General features: G+C 40.0%; 1 protein-coding gene and 1 long non-coding RNA gene across 2 annotated transcripts in view; both read left to right on the forward strand.

The window, feature by feature from the left end:
• Positions 1 to 5,678, forward strand: part of LOC111272123 (uncharacterized) — a 33,648-nt gene extending 27,970 nt beyond the window's left edge. The window contains exon 7 of the mRNA XM_022853367.2: positions 1,067 to 5,678. Coding sequence (XP_022709102.1) covers positions 1,067 to 1,307 — 241 coding nt within the window. The 3' untranslated portion in view covers positions 1,308 to 5,678. The remainder of the gene's footprint in view (positions 1 to 1,066) is intronic.
• A 3,920-nt stretch (positions 5,679 to 9,598) lies between these two features.
• On the forward strand, positions 9,599 to 13,030 carry LOC147751897 (uncharacterized). The gene is made up of 3 exons (XR_015315610.1): positions 9,599 to 9,768; positions 12,176 to 12,446; positions 12,864 to 13,030. It is a non-coding gene; the product is annotated as an uncharacterized LOC147751897 (long non-coding RNA).
• Positions 13,031 to 21,456: the final 8,426 nt, after the last annotated feature.

A 21,456-nucleotide genomic window follows, 5' to 3' on the forward strand; every position in this document is an offset into this window, starting at 1 on the left:
ATAGCGTTATGACTACAAATGTCTTTACTTTTACAGATGTCAAATATTTCGTGTCAAAAAATATTTTTCTCGCCTCTCGTCTGTCAATATCTACTGGTAAAAGATCACGCCATCTCTGAGGCATATTGTCTGGACTGTCATCGTTGAGGCGTCTTGCGTACACTACTACTAGTCAGTCAGGCCGGTCCATACGATGGCCTTTTCGAATAAAGATGAATCACTTGAGACGAGTGTGCAATTTGGGCCAACCGATGAGCTCGAGCCTACTCAATAGCTATACTGTTAATAAACCATCACAGATTTTCAAAACAGCCCCTGCTTAAGACGCGCGCCATTTGCCCCTCAAGTCTTCTTGAGCAAGACTTTGATTTAATTGCTGGCAGAGGTAGGCCTTTGCTGTCACTGCCGGCTGTTAGTTTCCATTGCTACAATTATTCTGATGTCATTTCGTGATAAATCTTGCAGCCCTAACTAGATAGTCTCAGCTCGAATTTGACCAATACGTCCCGAGGAAGTAAGACGCCGGTCAAAAGCTGTGCCTGAAATTCTCAAACATGAAAGGGGCATTTTCGATAAACTGGCTCAATTCAGGCAATATATGCACAACTTTTCCGACCGAACTTCGAATGATACAGCCATTTTAGAGGCTACTACGGGAGCCGGAAAGTGTGCAGGCTTGGTGTCGTAAACATACAGCCTGCACTGGTGGTATATCTCTTTGGCATTGTTAGTATACTGTTTACTTTGCAGTTGCTTTCTTTTGCCAAAGAGATATCCATGAAAATATTCTTAGATGAAATCTAGATCCGGACAAGCGACTTATCCAAAATAGGCTTCTAACATTTCACTCACCACCCGGATAAACACAACTGCTAACACTAACCAAGATATGGGCTAGCGTACTTTTAGTGCATCTTCTTGTAGATGTAGCGAACTCAAACGAAGTTCGTCAACTCGAAAACGATGGTTGGAAATCAACGCAATACGCAGATATAAAACATGCTTGATTGGAAACATCTGCATCTAATTAACGTTCGGCTTTCGATTACCTTCTGTTCTGTTTCAGTGCCCAAACACGCCAAGATGATGGGCAGGTCATTCTGTGGACAGGAATGGGCCCGATGTCAGGCCAGTTCATCCGCGGCCTGGGTCAGTCTCGTGGCCTTATGATGTACAACGCCTTCGCCGATGACAAGGAAGGCCACTGCGGGTTCGGCGAGTTCCCCCTATTGAAGGCAGTGCATGATGCCCTTCAAGGCAAACACGACTCAGCAGTTACATCGGGTTCTCGAGCAGGGCACAATTAACATAGGACCAAGAACGTAACACGTCAAGAACAATGAGCGAACAAACATAGCCCCGTTGACACAACACCGTGTTCAAATAACCTCGAACATTAAACGTGGCAGGCCGATCAACAACCTTTGAAATAAGAGATACCATCATATAACATGTGACATAAGGTGGCCACACGTACATGCGTTCAACTTCGACGCATAGAGGAAGAATTAGAAAAGCAATTAACGCCAACATATGAGCTAACGTGATGGCTAGCCAATAACGTTTAGCTTATAATCTCAAAGATCAGATGAAAACGAAACGAAAATGTACACAAACATTGAATAGAATAGCAGAAGACATGACTCGAGGCAAGATCGTCTTTCTACACTCAGGCGCGCATCTATCCGAAATCCGGTGTTCCCCTTTTAAGCTGATCTGGCGCAACATCCATCGGTAAGGTAACGAAGTATGTATGCCTAGGAATATATATTACTTGTTCATGCAGAGAGTTTCCGCTGAATGGCAGGTCCCAGGTTTGCAAAGGAACTAATGGAGTTAAAAGGTGAGATGATCGGCGCTACTGGAAGCGCTAAATGCACTGATGAATGGACTATTATTGCAAAAAGTAAATCTATGAAGAGAGATTGCGTCTTACGTAATTTTAGGGCAAAAGACTAGTCGAAGAAAAGGTAAATAAACGAAAGAAAACGTGAAACAGATAAAAGAAAAAAAACATCCGTGAAGAAAAGTCAAAGGAACGCGTAAATTTTAAATAAATCTAATTAAATAAGACGTAGGCGACGGCCTAACGGCCGGTGAAATCGGCCCAATGTTACCAACAATACAGATGTAACGGAGTAACGATAAGAGTTCAATACACAAAAGGAGAAGCACATGTTGTTCTAATGCAGAGGGGCTACTATTCCCTCCCGACGCAGTGAACATGCTCAACTGGCTAACTAAACTTAGGTATCAATGATTTGTACATATTAAAACGATGGGCAGATAACACCAAACGGTACTGGTAATTATGATGAAGCAAATGATAGAAGAGAGAGAACACTTATGCTAAGTAGCTCTAGGTCGGACCCGATGTGCAATATAAAAAAAAATTCAGTAACAGAGCAACAGCTTTAGGCACCTGCTTCCAATTTGGGGAGTGTCGTCGCCCATCCGAAATTTCGCGCATTTTGGTGATATCATGAAACAGAAGTCATGGTATATCTATTGTCCTCTTGGACTGATCCCTGTTGCCCCAATGACATAGCTGGCAATTCCCTCAACTTGTAAATAGTGCACAGCAAAAAAAAGAGATTTTGGTGTGAGGGAAAAAAACGGCCTTGTTGGGCGACATGGCTAAGAACAGAGGGCCATTAGGGCCGTTTTTCTGGCTAGGTGAAAATAAAAACTACGTATTGCAAAACATGAAACGACTAAACAAAATCATGTAACTGCAGGGGGGCAGCGGCACCCCTATAGTTATTTAGGCCTCTTCTCCACACATCTATAAAACTTCCTGATAGCCGAAAGTCCCGCCTTGCTTTGATTTTTAAGCGGAAATATCTGCGGCATATTTCGTTCTCAGCTTACCGCAGTCAAACAATGATCGATTATCGCATTATTATTATTAAGTAGGAAATTTATGGTAATATCTTCCGGTGACTTCGTACAGATGAGCATCATAATAGTAATACCATGGACGGTAATGAAGACTTCAAGATCATGATTTCGTGTGACCATATTGCAGCGCATTTAGCTGTTGAAGAAAGAAACAGCGAGGGCATTACGTGTAAGCAAAAGACAGATGGTAACGGTGAATGCCATGTGTCTATCAACAGTCATCAAACAGTTATGGTCATCTCTATATACCAAGTCATGATTAGGAGCGGTCTTTAGTTTTACACTCGTTTGCAATTGGACAGAACGATTCGTTGATCAAATCATCCGAGTACTAGTATCATTTTTGTTGTCTGAGGCCAATGTGTGGTTCCGCTGTGAAGATCTTCTTTTTGGCCAGCTGACAATTAACGTTCGACCGGTTATATCTAAGCGGTAACCTGTAACATAAAATTTGGTCATTTGTAAACTTCAGATAAATCAGCTTGGTATAAGAAATTATCACTGTTGTTAGAGGTGGCTCGTCCTACAAGAGCGCATAGATTTCATCAAGTGTCTCATATCGGCTGTCACGTTAGGCATCACAATCAAGAGGACTTGAAATTCAAGTATGACGGAGTTAGAACAGCAGTAGTTAACCTCGAGGAAGCAAAATGAAGGCGATTCTGACGAAAAATATGAGATATTACGTGCGAATGAAGACTTTGGGCGAAAGATTGAAAGATTTAAGAAAAAAGTGATTTCATCATTGGTAGCTGAAGTATAGTCAGATCCAAGCGAAACGACGATTTTCATCTGAATAACTGCACAAGGCTGTGTGCTAAGACTGATCATCTGTCTGACAGATGCACAGATCGAATGGTTACATTTGTCACGAAAATCTTCTTTTTGTACTAATTTTATAGCTTTTGAATTGATTGCATGTAACATGGCCGAAACATATATTTATTACAGTCTTCGACCTAAGAGTCGCGTAATAACTTTTTTCTATAAAAATCTTCTAGTTTAGCGAAAAAGTATGTGATGCCAATCGCTTTGACTGATTGATTGATTGATTGACTGACTGAGTGCTAGGTATCGCTTGACCAATATATTAAGCGGACCTTTGCTGTAAAAAATTCTATGAATAGTTGTTTTTAAATTTGAATTAAAAGCCCCAAAACCCCACTCCCTCATCACACGATTGGTAAGGTATTGGGTTGCTTTTATTATATCTGGCCTATGTGGCTGGATATAATACGCCGGTGATGTGAGTTAGCTGATTGGCTAGTTTAAGCGTTCGCACTAGTCAGCAGAAGCACCCACGATAATTTAAATGTACCGTAGCGGCAGAGAAGAAAAACTGATATCACGCTATGGACGCCATTGTAATCATACCGTCTTGTCCATTCGTCATTACCTCATAACGTCTGAATTATGCTGAACCAGTGCTTGCGAGTTTTTGTGAAGATGATGTACTCGCTGGTGATGAACCATTGACGAAAAGTACAGAATTCACAGGCCTTCTCTTTCTAATCAGAATAATTGATACAAAGAATGACTTAGAAAGGCACGAGAGGTGGTCAAAGAAATGAATGCCCCCGTTTGAAATTGTCTAATTCATTATTTAACGAATGCATGTAAAACACTGAATCGTGAATCATTTGCCCACTCCCAGAAACCTACTGTTTCCTACGAGCTAATCTAGCCTTAATCTGAATAGTGATTACCGACCGGCAGATATTAATTCATCCGTGTAATCGGTAGACTGCCAATCGTTCTGTGGAATATCTCCCCTCTGATTAACGAATGAATCATTCGAACCCCCGCGTTCTTGCAGAACGCAAAGTCTGCCCCCTTTCCTGGACGGCCTTAAGTTACTAAAAACGAAAGAAAAATTGAATTTTTACTATTCCTATTCATTATTATTATTATTATTACTGCGCGTGGTGAACTAGAAACAATTAGAAGTTGTACACACAAAGGAACACCATTTCATCGTCGACTCATCAACTTTCGGCTAGGTAACACAGGGACAATACAGAACAGGGAATTATAACAAAAATACTGGCAATTATTGGAGTCAAGAGAAGGAATTATACAAGAACCAATCGAAAGCTAAGCACACCGCTATATTGAAAAAACCTTCGGGAACAACACAAGGTAGTAGGTGTATGTAAACAAATATATATAAGAGACTGAAAGCTTACTAATGCGAGCGAAAGAAATAAACAAACATTAGTCATTCATATAAAATGTTAATAATATTAAACACAGAAGAACTAACAATATTATGAATAGTAATGATGATAACGTACGAAAATATCCAAGATCGATCGTCCTGATTCCTTAGTAACAATGCTACTAAAACCACTGACGACCATGGCATTGACTAACTGATAATAACAGACTGATCAAAATGGGAAAGATACGCAGACGCCGTGCTGGTACAGTGTGATGATGGTATCTGGAGATAGAAAGGAACAAGGACGTTGTTGGCTGCAAACGAATGATGACTATTAGAGGGTTCGACGGTGAGCCGCTGTGACGAGCGGCTGTCTGTCATCGGCTCGCCGTCTTGAAATGTCAACAAAAGATGACTTTTTAGCGGAAGGCATGAAATTGACATGAAACACAACGTCAACAATGGCAACAAAAATAACAACTATTATAACAAGAAAATGATTTGAAAAAAAAAGATAAAATTGGATAGAAATGATGTACATATTGTTTTAGCTCACAATAAACAACTTCGCTCCCGTAAGCAGACATGTGTTTTTTGCGAGCATCAAATATGATAATCATCTTGTATTTAATGAGTAAACGTTGACATATGTGTGTGTATGTGTGAAAGCCATTACAGGAGCTGCTAGAAGGGAGAGCATCCTTTGGAAAAACTGGTTTGTGGTAAAGAACCTCCATTCCAACTCGAACGCCGGCAAAATTTCTAGCGAGAGTCGAGTTTATCAGAGGTTACAGAAGCGCACGTTGTCTCAGACAGGTTGTTGGTTTTGACTTCAAGGTAACTTTTTTTTGCTGTATCTTTTCCATCGAACTGGAAGCGCTTTTGCCCTAAGGCCCAGGTAACTGAATGGTTTAATGGTAGAGAACTTCCGCTTTCAATTAAATGACTATGTAATCCTCGCTATAGATTTTACGTCAGCGTATCAAATCCCCACCACTATTCCCTACCGGTCAGCTTCTGCTTCAATACTCGTCCACCACATTTACTACGATGTCTCGGTTTTATTCCTGCTAACTTATTACATATTAAATAATAATAGTGCCAATTATAGTTACAACAAATGTATTCCTGATTGTGCCACTTATCGGGTGGTAGGTGGCGAAGCTAAATGTATCAGACACTAGGCACCCGCATTTTAATAACTACAGAACTCAGAATCTATAATTGGCACTCGAACTTCGCAGCAAGGGCTCAGATGAAACGTAAGATCAAACTCTGCTTCTTCTATATATACATATATATATATATATATATATATATAACATCTGTGCAGGCACCAGATCATAATACCTCTTACGAAAAAAATCAAAACCTATTTCAGTTGTTATATCGGGTAAAGACGTTGGCGAAACAAACATATACGCAAGTATAAAATAATCTTTTTCCCATTGTTGAAGCTTTGCAAGCTCCATCTAATTTTACAGAAGCCAATACGTACGCAATTTTCCAATATGCTTGTTACCAAACATCTGCCATGGAAGACCCAGGTTCATTAGATAAATCACTATGTACTACCTGTTCGTGCACAACGAATAAGCCATTTCGATGTGAGGTCGTGTGTGTCCAGCACGTCTCTAGACCTTTTCACCTAGACGGAATGCTGTGACCCAGCGACTATGTTCATATCACGTCATGCGGCCGGCGTCATTTCGCCCTGATCAGATGAATATCTGATCATGAATATCAGTATGTTCACACATTATGGCACAGAGCTCAATCTGCCCTGTTACAAGCGCAACTATTTTTGGCCAAAGACGAAGATGAGACCCACTTTTTACGGCAATAACAAACAAGACCGTGGCCAATCGGCAAGCGCATAACGACTGATGCATTTTCCGTTTGTAAAGCAGATGATGCCATTACCTTCGCTATACAGCCCGAACCTGCAACAAGCAATCACGAGCTCTATTACAACTCCGTCGCTGTATACGGCGCCCGTTACTTGACCCACTCTCTAAGTAAAAAAACATACCACTTCCGACAATGTATACGTAACTGCTCCATGTTATAATGAAACATGTTACAGATAACGTCTATCGGGAACTCGTTCGAAGTGTGGAATAGTTAATAACGCTAAGGTATTTTACATGTTTAGATGACCATTGCTGTGTTGTTATTATTTTTTATTATTATTGTTATTATTATATTTTTTCCTGTTTACTTTTCCCAGTAGTGATTCACAGTCTTCACTCACTTTATCTTGCAAACGTAATCAGCTTTTTTTCTTCTAAGCTATATGGATCGATTTGCGAGTCATCAATTATCGATACCCTCGATTTTGATGCTCGTGCATGTTTCATCACCATTGATATGAAAAATCGATATGTTTTTTTGCCTATATACTGGGAAAATTTCCTGCGATCATGGTTGTTCCACCATTTAGATATAATCAATGATAATAACACTGCTCATACGCATCCCTTCTGCCATCATCAACGAACAACGTCGTTGAACGAAAATGAACGACAGTACAACGAAGCGCACGGCGCAGGACGTCAAATTTGTCTGCTACCAGTGTTTATAACATAGAAAATACGTAACATGTAAAAAATATATATATGGAGCGGCTAAATGGAGCAGCAAAAAAAAACATAAAATGGAGTAGGTAAATAGCAACCTCTTTTTAGCGAATTCAATAGGATTCTTTATGACAGCAAAAGGTTCCTATAAATGTTCGCAAGTTGACAAACAAGCTTATGTGACACTTTTTCCCGCCTTAGAGTACAACAGGAGCAGTCACTTCCGCATGAACGTCTTCCGCCTGTCACCACCCCGGCTAGCGCACATAGCACGGGGTAGCTTATATATAGTACACTATAGCAAATTGTATGAGTGTGGGCGTGCTTCATAGGGTCCAACTCGCAAGAATTCAAGTTCTAGTTGTGGTGACTGCAGTAGTATGACTGTGTGAAATTAACAAATTCCGCTTTTCTCTGTGCATATCTCAAGTCACATGTGGATGGGGGTGGCTTGATATCTTTACGCTACCGGCAACAGGACAAGCAGTTCCGGCAGGGCAACCCAACTGTTCATACTGGTCCACGTTTGAGAGGGGCCCCTCGGTAAAGTCCCGAGGTATTTTTTATCAGGTTCGCCGACTGCCGAGCTTTTCGGCGTACAAGGCCAGCTAGAACAGAAGCACGTACCCAGGTTGCTAATTTCATCACTTTCTTTGCCTCCCACCTTGTCCCATTTTTCCCCATCCCTTACGTCCGGTTACCGTATCCCGTTTTCCTAGTACAGGCCCGACGGAAGCAATTCTTATGGAGATTTAAAAGTCTGCAGAGACACGGCTTACAGCCTATCCACTGTTCGTGCTGGCTATGAAACTCGATCGGATCGGGCAGGTGCCACTTAGCACTGAGCCCGTGGAGTGGGCTGCGTTTCGGCGAAAAAAGCTTCACGTGAAAATTTATAACCTGCTTTTATTCTCCTGGTTGTCACCTTACCTGGCTAACGGACGGCTAGCGCTGACAAGCCGCTAGAAGCCTATATGGTAATAATAACAAAGGAAACAACATATTTCATTAATACTCGTATGTTCTCTTCCTAAAGAATATAGCCTTTTGACTATGTTAGACATTGTAAATTTGGTTACTATCGAGCGATCAATAATAACATGTGGTGGCAGAGCAGCCCTCGCGCAGCTAAAACAAATAAGGAATAATTTCGAAAAACATTAAAAACACAAATAATAAACATTTTTCTATTGTGCCTATTTGAATGTTTCGCTTATATAATACTATATTTTGTTATATACTACGGTATAATATTATATAATGCAGTGTTTAGTATTAGACAGAGATACAACATGTGTAGATTCAATGTAGAAGTACCGTTTGTTCAAAAACGCGCGCTTCTGCCGTAACTATTTTTATCACAAAACAATAATGAAATTATCGAATGGATAAATGTAGCCAGAAAAAAGACCAACGCGTTTGCTCAAAACAGCCACCATTTCCTGTGCTCCATGTTAGATTTAAAAAATGATTTAAAATTCGAATCGAAGTTCAAGTAAAGTTTATAGAGGTCACGTAGAGGATGGTGGATGCGACTTGTTCCTTTACGGAAAAGGTCCGGTATCGCACGAGGTTAAGCTTGTCGATATGTTAGCTGTCAAGCAACTAATGGAGATCAGAGTTCTCGTCTCTCGATAGCCAGAAAAACTATACATTTTCCACCAAAGATGTTCTGCTATCATGAGTATTGCATTGCTATGTTATATTATTAGGTCATGCATGGTAACAGTGCTGACATTGTACTATCAATGTAGTAGTATATCAATACGAGTCATTACTGTGAGTATGTATGCTTAGTCCAGTTATATACAAGTGTACGTATATACATAGTCTTGTCTCTAAACCCGGTTTTCAGGAAACACCGTCTTTGACGAATAAAAGTTTACTCGTACTCCAGAGGCCAAGCTCTCTAATGCCATTTCATCGTCAAATCCGCTTAACCCTTCGAATACTTTGTGATACAACTCAAAGGAAAATTGAGGTCGTGTCTGGGTTTGAGTAGCTTACGCTTATAGCCTGAGCAGGAAACACTACACGTAGAAGTCCTACTGTTGTTTTTTTGGCGACTCTTCTCGAAGCGAGTAACCTTAGGGGCGAACGCTGTCACGAACCCTATTCCAAGCGTGGGTAGGTAAAAGTGAGGATAAAAACCAAAATAACTCCTTATGTAGTTTAGGGAAGAGTGTAATTGAAAGATACTCATTTTTCATGGGAAAATCTGATTTGACCAAATTCAGCTCGCTGATATTTTAAGATAAGCCTCATTTAAAACAAAGATCAGGAATCGAAATATCATTTAAATCTAGAGCTTTAATACGTTTCGAATCACAGTCTTTTAGTTAGTTAGACTCGAGCACACAACGCGAAGCCTGCCGAGTATCCAGTTTGTTGTACCACAAGCCATAATCTCCACCATTTTGTGAATCTCTGTGTATAACGTCAGAGGAAGAAAAAACCATTGGACGCTTAGTAAGATACCGCTCAGAAGGTTAGGTTAGCTTAGGTTACAGATAAAATTCTTATAACCTGCTCGAATCTGACTATTTCGGGTGTTAATCAGTAGAAACCATGATAATAATTGTATGTTAATTTTATATCCCGAATAATGCATTTAGTTTTTGTGACGCATCTCTTCCATATCGACCTAGAACAAATCAATGCTCCCAATAGCTCCGGTCGTCCTCCTTAGTAGCTTAGTTTACCGGTGTTAACGCCTAGGGTGAAAACACCAAAACCGCTTTCTAGTCCGGAGTAGGTGAATTCGAACTCAGTTCAAAGGCTTGTGGCAAAGCATAGAAAAATGAAAAAGAAAAATGATCAAGTAAGATTGAAACGAAGATTAATAGCAAGGTAAATTTTTAAGAAATTAAACTGTTACTTATGTACAAATAGGTGTGATTCGGGGGGAGCATCGGGGAAAGATGGCTGCATCATCTGTCATAGTAATTGCTAATGCAGCCCTGGTGTAGTCGTAACCTGTTTGCTTAGTGATCTTGAACATATCCATGGAGATGGTCGAGGTTCCAAGCCAAATGTAGATCTCATGCTAGAAAGGGCCTAAAGCATTTCGAAGCACTGCTAGATAATGGCAATACCGGGTGCAGAAATTTCGTACATCTATTGTGCTCCATATGTCCATAATGGAAAAGGTATCCAATTTGTCCCGCTTCATTTCTATGCTAACAAAACACGTTCAATTTCAAATAATTGCCATTAAGTCCATGTCGGTCCTATTATATATTTTGAATCATTTTTTTTATTAAACGGCCCATGTGTACTTTGTGGTTACTTGGATATTATGAAAATTATACAAGTTTGATACTGAATGTGGTCGAGCCAAAATAACGTTACTCACCTCAATCGGTTTTAGCCGACGACTAGCACTTACGGGCAATTCCTTGTCCAAAAGGCACAGTTGCAATTGCCTCGTTAAATACTGAGAGGCTCACGTTGCCTCTTAAAGTATTAAGCATAGTTGATATCATTAAGGAACATTATAAAGGTCGAGGTTCTGTGTGTTGCGTCGAGTCTAGTTCGTTATCGGAATTACCCAGACAGATCGCTCAACCAATTTGGAGCGGGCTGTGCATAGCCGTCCACTAAGGCAAGAACTAGGCACCAAGCTGTCAGTCCTTTTCGTGTCACGACCAGACAAATTGTCGCGTGTTGACCCCAATTACACCGCAGATCCCATTCCCGGTAGCGGCCTTTTGTCAGTTCCTTTACTTTGCAATCATACCGTATCTCGATATTGATAGACACGTTCATTCGTTCATATCGGTCTAGTTAATAATAACTTTAACTTGGGACCTGTAGGCGCATCCCAGTCCTCTATTATTCTTGCCGCTCTATTGTACACTAAAGGATCATGGATTAAAATCAAAGGCCGCGTGCTCGGGTGAACTTATCGAACGGCTATGATTAATGACATGTGAAGGGACACCGCTAACGTAGTTGGTGCGATGCTAATTTTATGCCAATCCAAAATACGAAACGTTATAGTTAGCGGAAAGTTCTCTACATTATTCTCTCTATCTTCGCTAGATAAATCTCACCGCAAACATTACGAAACTCAAAAGGTACATATTGAGCCTGATTTTATCTGCGTCGTATTTTCAAGCAGAAGTTTCAACGATTTGAAAACGAGCCACTCCTCAACTATGCGCATTGAAACATATACTACGATGCGCATTTCTAGCCGATTCGCTAAAGGATTTTTTAAGACATGTCTACTATAAATCTACTTACAAATATGAAACATTTCTGCCTAGTTTTCGTCCTCTTGCATGAATTTTTTTAAGTTAATTTTTAAGTGATTCATTAACGCTAATCTTTACAATATTTACTAATCTTTATAGATTGAAAGGACGAAAACTTGACGAAGTAGGATCGATGCTGGACTTTAGCCGCATGTTCACATACGTCTATATATTAACCCCGCATCGGTCCTGCTTCGTGAAGTTTTCGTCCTTTCAGCCTATAGAGATTAGTGGTGTGTGACGAAAGATCAGTGCTATTCGTATGCTAATTACAGAACTCCTACTGATAAAGCCCAACAATGAAGTGAGTACATCTAAGGGAATCATTGTCTGCTTTCGGCTGCTCTCTTCTCGTCCAGTAAAAAGTAACAGGATAAATATCTCTGATTATCTTGTGCAAAGCTTTGTTAGAGACGCCTATCAGTGAATGGAAATATGCGCAGTTTCTCCATTTTCAAAAGCGGAAATTTTGGCGCTTGACCAAACCAGGAGCGAGGCAGACGCTCTAGACCATGGAGATGGATATGCGTACAGATACGTGCTAAGGTATCAAAGCACAGATAACAATGTATAAGTTCTTATTAGCTTTCAGCCCATTTTCTTAATTATCCTCTAGATTATCTTAATTATCCGTGTAGATTACAAAATGCTATATGAGTATACATGTACACGTATCTCCGCAAGCGTGTGATTACGCTATGTGACGATTTTTTTCGATTAATTTAAATGCTGTTAGCAGGAAAGGCCCGAGCGCGACGCTGGCTTAAAGTTAGTAAAATTACCGACAGTCACACTATGTAACTGCTATACTATCGGTAGAACTCCATCAGACGCGCGAAAAATATTGTAGTTAGATTGTTTCGAAGTGAAAACTTTATTCTTGTATGTATGTCAATGGCATTTAACACGATAATCCGCTAGGGCTTTGCCCCACCTAATAGCATATGTATTGACTGTTATTAGGTAATCATGCGTCATGTGCTCCCGAAAAAAGTTCAGAACTTGAATGGATCTGATTTGGCCAATAGAAGTTGGGGAAAAGAACAAAGATTTGTGCGGGATATCGAAATAAATAGCATCATGCAAAGAGATCTTTTTCATTTGCATTCATAATAATTATGTACGATATTTTTAGCTGCTAAGTAGTGAATATATGTATTAAGAAATAAATGCGTTTTTATGCAACGTTGCCAATAATGACAAGCATGTCAATATATACTTTATAATTACAATAAAACTGAAGTACTATGGGAGATAACTGGAGTGTCCATTTTATACAACAAAAAGTACAATTTCAAAGCGGATAAGCTGCTTTGACAACCTCTCGGAACTTTATTTTCGGTCACAATTCTGTAGACGTTACTCGACAAGTAGAGGTCCACTAGCTAAAGCGTCGTCGGTGAAAATGAAGATTCTAAAAGGAAGGACTGTGATACTTGCCAGTAATAGTTAGTTTGCATTTATCAGTGGTCACTTTATTAAGGCTGAGTGACATCTCAATGCTACAATACCTTCGGATCGAATTCTGCACAAGGCATATTTTTCCACGCTTAGTTAGCATATAGCACAACGCTAGGACCATTATGGACCTGAAATTGGAAACGTTTATGGTGACGCTCAAATCGCTTTTTATATCTACGGTATATGGAAAACCCATTGGGGCTACTGGGTCTATTTCATTATTATTTCTGATACCGCGTGGGGTCCTCAATAAGCAAAGTACAATAATTATCATTGTAACCTTGACTTATCAGTGGGCTTGCGATTTGCGGACCACTTGGAATAGTTTTTTTTTTTTTTTTTTCGATACCCACGCTTCGGTAAGCACGCTTTGCAATAATCCAGATAGATAATGGTATGAAAGAACCGGACTCGTTGAATAAATGTAACTCGAAAGGACAGTAGCGTTCCACATCGTTTAAACCTTGTCTGCAGACTAGTGTCAATGCGAAATCCTCTTGACCGTTAAAAGATGTCGCTTTTTTATTTTTATTAATATTTACAGTGCTCTACAGAAACTGCACTACGAGCCTGTAGAAGCCTACAATAGAGCCTTGCTTTCAAGTTCCATTAAACACATCGTAAAGCCTTTTCTTCGTCGATGTTTGACATCAACCCGAAATTGGAAAAGTCCATATCCTATTATCAGTGGCAATTTACTGCAAAAAAACACCAGACTATTATGTAATTGCTACTATCGAACGACAGCTGTATAGCGAACAAATAAGAATATTGCTAGAAATAATAATATTATTATTCCCAACACTAAACGTAACGATGAAACCCTTTTTAAGCTAGGCAGTAATCTGGGTACTGTAAAAGGTTGCATGTCCTAGCCGAAAAGCAATCTTCTCAATATACGTTTTTGTTATTCAATCACATCTGACATGTACCATATTTCATTGATACTGGGGGCCTGTATATGTCGAGCTATATTCTACCATATACACACGTTCGGTAACGACGTGTCCGTCTTAAACTCCGGAGTGAGCTTTTCGTGAGCTCAATTAATAGCCCCTGGCCAGTTTCTCTGCGAGCTTCGTCTTCGGCAAAACGGGACTATAAGCCTGATTAAGGCATATTTTTGGCGGCTATAGCAGACGAAGCAGATGATATCGATAGTGCACATAATTGTTCTAATGAACGGCCGGTATTCGTAAAGTTGACCAAACCTCTTACCATGGTTGAGTTCGAAAATGCCGAATCTAAGGGCGAGCATCACGAATATTTTGCAGAAATGGTGCGAACGGCTTACACGAAACTGCAAGGCCAAGAGGCCATTAGTTAGTAATGATTACTTAACGGTGTTTTATCATATTAATAGTCCTTTAGTCGACGGAAGAAAATTAGCTACACTAAATGTAAATAACCGCTTTACGCGTAGACGTTTCATGCATATGAAGGTCATGGATCAAGAAAAATAGGTCCGCAGAGACTCTAGAAACAGCTAAAAAAAACTATTACCTTCTGCCTGCATAAACCAATACGGCTGCGTAACGAGTAATCGAGCGTCAGACTCGATTTCGTATGGTTTTACTAAGTTTACCTAGTAAATTGTGCAGCAGATTCATTCTTTTTGCTATTCGATTCAATCTGAATCATCATTTTAAAGATGGCTATATATTTTTTCATTTACCGTTACACTAAGGTCACCTTTTATAATCGTTTCTGCACAAGTGATATCGTAGGTAATATAAACTTCTATTCAACGTCTCACAGCATGCATGTCGCACATATACATCATTAGCTCAACAGAGGGCCGCTTTCTTGCATTGATTGTACCGTATCGACGATGCCAGGTATTGTCATCGCTCACTTTCACCGACGTATAACGAACCTCACTGGATACTACGAAATATAGTTGCTACGTCTTTGCCGCGACTGACGTTTTCGTGGCGTTCTTCTGCACCGGAAGTTCACGGCCTTCGTACTTCTGTTCCTGCATCAGCCGTCGATCTGTTGCTAGGTATTTCGATGCATTTTCGCCAATGCTGACGCGCTGGACAAAAATGACGATCAAGTTCAGGGTCCAACCGACTGTAGTGGTGTGGGAGAGACTATTTTCTGGTTTGTGATGGCCGTTCTCGTTTGCGCGATTGTCTATCGGTTCTATGTACCGTAAGAACAGCACTATGATAAAAGGGCTAAATATAACGACGGGACAAGAAGCTATAACAAATACGATAAATTTAACGACAAAGAGCGACCTGAAGGGTCTCTGTGTGTTGATCTTCAATAAAAGTAGTTTATATATATATCTAACGTGTATTTTGCAATCGTAGCTATCTAGACACACTAATAATAACTGTCTCCGTAATGGTGCAGCGATAACGAGCCCGCCTCTGACCTAATGCTGAACGGCAGTAGCGGACCTTAAACTCGAAACATTCATTTTACAGAGATGCTGACCGAAAATACATAAAATGCGCCTGTTAAGTGAGCTGCGAAGTCAGGTGTTCGACCAAATTAGATTTGTTAGTCAATTAGATTGAACTCAACAGAAAATCAACCTCACATGTTACTGCCTATAATTGGTTCTGGTGAAGTTCTAAGTACCTACGTAAGACTGTCTTTGTTTCATGTTTTTCAAAGAACAACCCATAACCTATAAATGAAGTAACCTTTTTATTATTATTGTTTTTCGTTCGTCCTATTGGAGAAACCTTTTTTTTTTTTCTCTATCCCAACTAACAAATATCAGCCCTCCTTGGCCCTACTATCGAGTATGTCTATATAAGCCCAATCGACCAAAATTCGTGATCTCAAAACAAAATGCAGATATACCATTTAGGACTTTGAAATAGAAAGCCTGTTCAAATAACCGTTCATACTACGAGTAAGGACGCAGAGCTCATCCACCTTAAAAATGTGACGTAATGATAGATTAGTATGTCCCAATGTCACCACGGTAACGAACATATAGTGGTGAGCCTTCCTGCAATTTCCAGCACATGAACAATGTTCTGTTAGGACGCTTTCTTTTCACCGTTTTTACGTGGGGTGTGTGTGTCAGTGGCACCACCACAACAACAACGACAATAACAAACGGCAAACGTTCTCACGAAGCCCTTGTTATTTATAAGCTACAGATGGTACTCATTTAAATCTTATAACATCTGATAATACATTGTAGATAAGGATTACACTCTCAAAATATGTCGTTATTGAGCATGTAGGGGCTGCCACGGAGGTTCGCAAGCGTCCATATCTTCGACATACTTTGCAGCAACGATTCAATATTTACATAGATTACGTACGTAATCTTAGAATCGTAGAAAAAAATGCCTATTTTGTCATAGGGACTGCGGTCGTTCATAGTTACGTTGATTCCGCTATTTAACCAGTTTTTTTTACAGATGAGCTATTTAACCCGTTATGTAGAATTCTTATTTAATTTTATCTAAACATTGTGATAAACGGAGTTTAAAAAAATAATGCTAGGAGTAATAAGCCAATAATGCAATCTACCAATTTTAAGTCCAGCAATAAAATCAATATTTTATTGCATTAAGGATCAGAACACAAATCTGCGTTACGGAAGGCCTCGTGGACCCCGAACGATATGTCACCTCAGACGGAATGAGCTTTGTGTTTCCTGAACGATGCAATTATGTTTGTGATTCTAGTCGGCCTGCTAAGGAGCAAAAGCTTACGAATAGGCCCTGCAGTTTATTACGCGTCTCGAGTTATTACTGCCTAATGGATTAGTAACATCGCTGCCTCGTCTCTTCATATTCGTACGTAACAGATTTATGTAGGACATTTTAAAAAAATACAGGACAAGGTTAAAGTGAGCTCAGTCGATTGGCGATATCTTTTTCTTGTTTTTTCTTATAGAGCTTTATCTGAATTCAAAATAAAATTAACAGCTTATATTTAGCGACAATGACGCATTTCTACGATGAAACAACTTTAACAGTTAAGTATCGACTTTCAACTGACCGCTGCAGCAGAACTAGATATAACCAGTGAATTCTTCCTTTCTTCACTTGCTGAGTTTTTTCGTGTGACTTAACAACCTTCCAAAGGTTGAAAAAATGTTCCAAGATCTAGTTCCGGCTCCACCGTTAGGTAATGCCTTTAATCGGGCAAAGCGTGTTTACGCCTGATGTTAAACCTAATCCCGAACTTTTGTGGGTGAACACGTTGCTACTGCGCTATCACGACGACCCAGAAATCTCTTTGTTTTCCAGCCATGCTGGGGAAAATAACTATATCATTCATACATAACTGGCTCTGTTTCCAAAAGAAAAATGTATAGCACATACAGATACATCTGTTTATGTATAAAAGGAACAATAATCTTTTTTTTTTTCTAAATGTGCACACTTCATAAAGAAGTAATTAAATTGAGTAATTAGATAAATGATTATTCTCATAAGAACATCTTGCCTACACATGATATAAAAAAGTAAATAATATTTTGACAAATCTAGTGCTTTAGATTACTTCAGGAACAATGCCGAAACTACTGCCAGATAAGCATCCGACCCTGGCATCAAATTTATATTCTACCATGTTTCTGGTGGTCTTGTTGAGCACAGTTCCAAGCATAGTCAGTACTATGTACATAAAATTGTCAAGAAGTTCGGTTTTGGCCTCCCGTAAATGGACGATTTTATGTAAAATGTTGATGTTAGCAAGTATGCAACCAGGATGAATGAGCAAAACTTCGTTCACCCTGCCATCGCCTTCCGTTCCATTCTGCATAGAATCCTTGAGGTACGAAGCGGAAACTTTGTTAGAACAATTTCTGTTCAAACAACGTCTAAAAGGAACAAAATATTACCGTTAAATGTTACACTCTGAAACACAAAGTTGACAGCCGACCAATCAAAGTTTTTGCCAACATGTCACTTTTCTTATATTAAAGTACACCCTGCGTTAAATTAGGGCGACAGTTAAGAGGTAAGGACTAATAGGATATATATATTTAGAGACGTGATAATTACGAAGAACCACCGAAAACGCTACCCACATGTTACACGTAAAGTGCTTTGCTCGCTTATATCGTTCGTTAATCCCCAATCAATGTACGTATTTTAAACGAAGAAATGTACACATCTTCGATATTCTTCCGCCAAAAGTTTGACGACGGTATGTACACTAACCATAGAAACAACGGTAACAGTTGCCACCGAACAAAACGAAGAGGTAACCTGGCACCAGTATCGAACGGAACAGCTCTTGTTTCCGGGTAGAAATCCATCATTTCATACAAATTTCGTCAGCAACAGCTATCGGCTGCTTTCATACTCGTTTTTTTCTTGTTTCAGCTGTGGGCTGCCATCGGCACCATCATCAGCAATGGCGCGACAACATTAACGACAACACCGTAACAACAGGACCCAGACCCCGTCCATCCGCGAGCGCTGGCTCTCTCGTCTACGCTGGCGTTGTCTATCTCTCAACTATTGCTTCAGCCGCAATTACTGTGACCGTTCAACACGTCCATCTGCTACCCAAGGCCGTGACTGTGTGACCGCAGCAGCGTTGTAAGGCCTTAAACTCTTCGCTTTCCCAGAAGTAAAGCCCTTTCTAATATAGCTATCGTTGCTTCTGCTGCGTGTGGCCGCCAAGTGCTAAACAGTAAAAAACTAGCCGCCATCCATTCGTGGCTACAAACGGCGACAGAATCGTCAAAAAAGGCTGCGAAAATGCTGATACAGCAAAATACAACACGGCTGCAATGGCAGTGGTACGACGTCGGGGAGAGGAAAGCTGATCGAACAGTGAAAAATGAGGAGCGCAGGAACGATCTGCTACGGGTTGCGACGTCAAAAGTATGACTGCTGAGAAGTGTCGCAGGTGAGGTCATGGAGCATGCCCCTGAGGGGATATGGGGCACTGTGTGGACTGAGAACCGCAGTAAGACTCTGGTTTGAACATCCACAGAAATGACCCGGATTGTTACAGCTGCTGACTGCCGGATATGCATGTACAACATAGAAACGAATCCGGGGCTTCAGGCAGATTTGATTCATTCTGTCGTTTCTCGTTGTTAGCGTTACCGTCTGCTTGACTTGATTTGCAGTTTGAATTTACGGGTTAGAGTCATGCGTAGCCTCGGTTATGGGTCTTACACAGAAATGAAAGCAGGTAACGGTACGGGTAATAAACCTGGTTTTTTTCTACTTGGTAGTAAAAAGTGAAGTAATAACTAAGCCATAAAACTGTCGCATCGACGGTAATGCAACTTGCAAAAAAGGCCAATGACAAAACTGGGCCAATAAAAATACACTAGTGACACTATCGCAGAACGACGTAATGGAAGGGGCTATTGTTTGGAGATGGTGCATTATCCTTGTCTCCGTTTTCCAAGCTTAATATTGCTAGAAAGTTGGGCATATGACAGGCAAGCTATATTCTGTTTAGCATAAATTTCCCTTCGATAAGATTTTCAGTCGTCTTTGCCTCGTGTTAATTAATCTGCTACTCGTTTGTTACAAAGCCGCCGAATTTGTCAGCATTAGTACTATTGCACTCTAGACTATAAAATTTAATAAACATTGGTTAAGCGTTCTTTGGTCGCGGATTGTCATTTGGTGGCTCATCAGATTTTGGTATACCAGTCAAATTTAGCAAAATCAAGGTAAAATGATTTCTTACGACTAAGTAAATAGCGACAAGTTGGTACATTAAACTACAGAATAGAAAATACCCGTTGTTTTGTCGGATTGAATGATAGACACGACACCGTGCTCGAATTCGACCAACAGCTTCATCTATTACATATTTTCCGTAATTTATTGAGGCTTTTTTCTCCCTGCAATCGATTGATGTCTTTCTTCTTATTAGAAATGCTGAGGTCTGAGCTCGAACGACTGCCCAGCTAACGCATGAGGTCTTTCGGTAGTCGAATTCTGTACTGCAGCCAATTTCATAGGTGGTCAAAAAGTGCTAACCTGTTGACGCGCGCTTTTTGAAATATCTGAGGTACTCAGCGATCTTGATCGACCGATGGATTAATGGCGCGTTCGTCACGCCTTAGCCTGCTCATGTTTATTCGGTAAGTGATAGGAAATTTGTTTATTTTATACTATTCTAGCTAATGTAAATAAAGTATCTTCAGTTGTCAAGGGATTTCCCTTTCCCTCTCTCTCGCTCTCTTTCGCTTGCTATGTATGTATGTGTGCGCTTGCGTGTGTACGTGCGTATAAACGTCGTATAAAAGGTGGCTTACAATGGAAAATTATATAAATTTACACTTAGGAAAAACTGAGATCTTACTTAAGCGAATAATTATATACCATTTGAAATACCGCTTGCTCTGTAAGCCTACCCTTCCAAATTAGTGCTAATTTTCTCTGACGTTCGTTTTCTGTACGCCTATTTTTTTAATCCTATATAAGTTCATTGTCGTTGTATGCGTCGACCTTGACGAATTTAGTAGCTTGGAATGATTTGGTTTTTATTAAACAGACTGTTATAGCTACCATTTAGAGGATTATGGCTTTCACTACTGCCTGATACGCTAACAACGGGTATAGTGAAATGTCTATTCATTATAAGACACATGGATGGAATACAGAATACTTGCGCCGTTCGATGCGGTGCTATACCATGATAACAAACGCGGCCATTGTGTGGAGGTACAGTACAGCAACGGAATCCTGTCCATACAGCGGGTCTACCTGCTAACTATATTTTATAGTGTATCGGAAAATTATTCATACAATTATCTGTCCCATAAAAACTCCATTTGATATATAATCATTCGTTTGTGTACGTTCCGTGAATAAATATAACGGACCTTACCAACTGAACACTACTCGTATCGGACTGATCGGGGGTAAATTGTTTAAAGTGCTTAACGTCCGATTTATGCTATCTGATTCGTGCTTTTAATTTTTCTATGAAAGGTACAACTCCACGTAATTCAGTGTCCGAATGCGATACGAATAACGATATCTTATGCTTATAAGCATAAATTACCTCAGATCGAGTGGAGAAGTCTCAGATGCTTTAAACCGATAGCCATTCAACTCGTTCGAGTACGGCCTAGCAATACGCCTGTAACCTGCCTAATGAGGTCGCATCTTTTAGGGCTTTCAAG

This window comes from Varroa jacobsoni, unplaced genomic scaffold (assembly GCF_002532875.2).
Source record: "Varroa jacobsoni isolate VJ856 unplaced genomic scaffold, vjacob_1.0 contig01624, whole genome shotgun sequence".
NCBI classification, from domain to species: domain Eukaryota; kingdom Metazoa; phylum Arthropoda; class Arachnida; order Mesostigmata; family Varroidae; genus Varroa; species Varroa jacobsoni.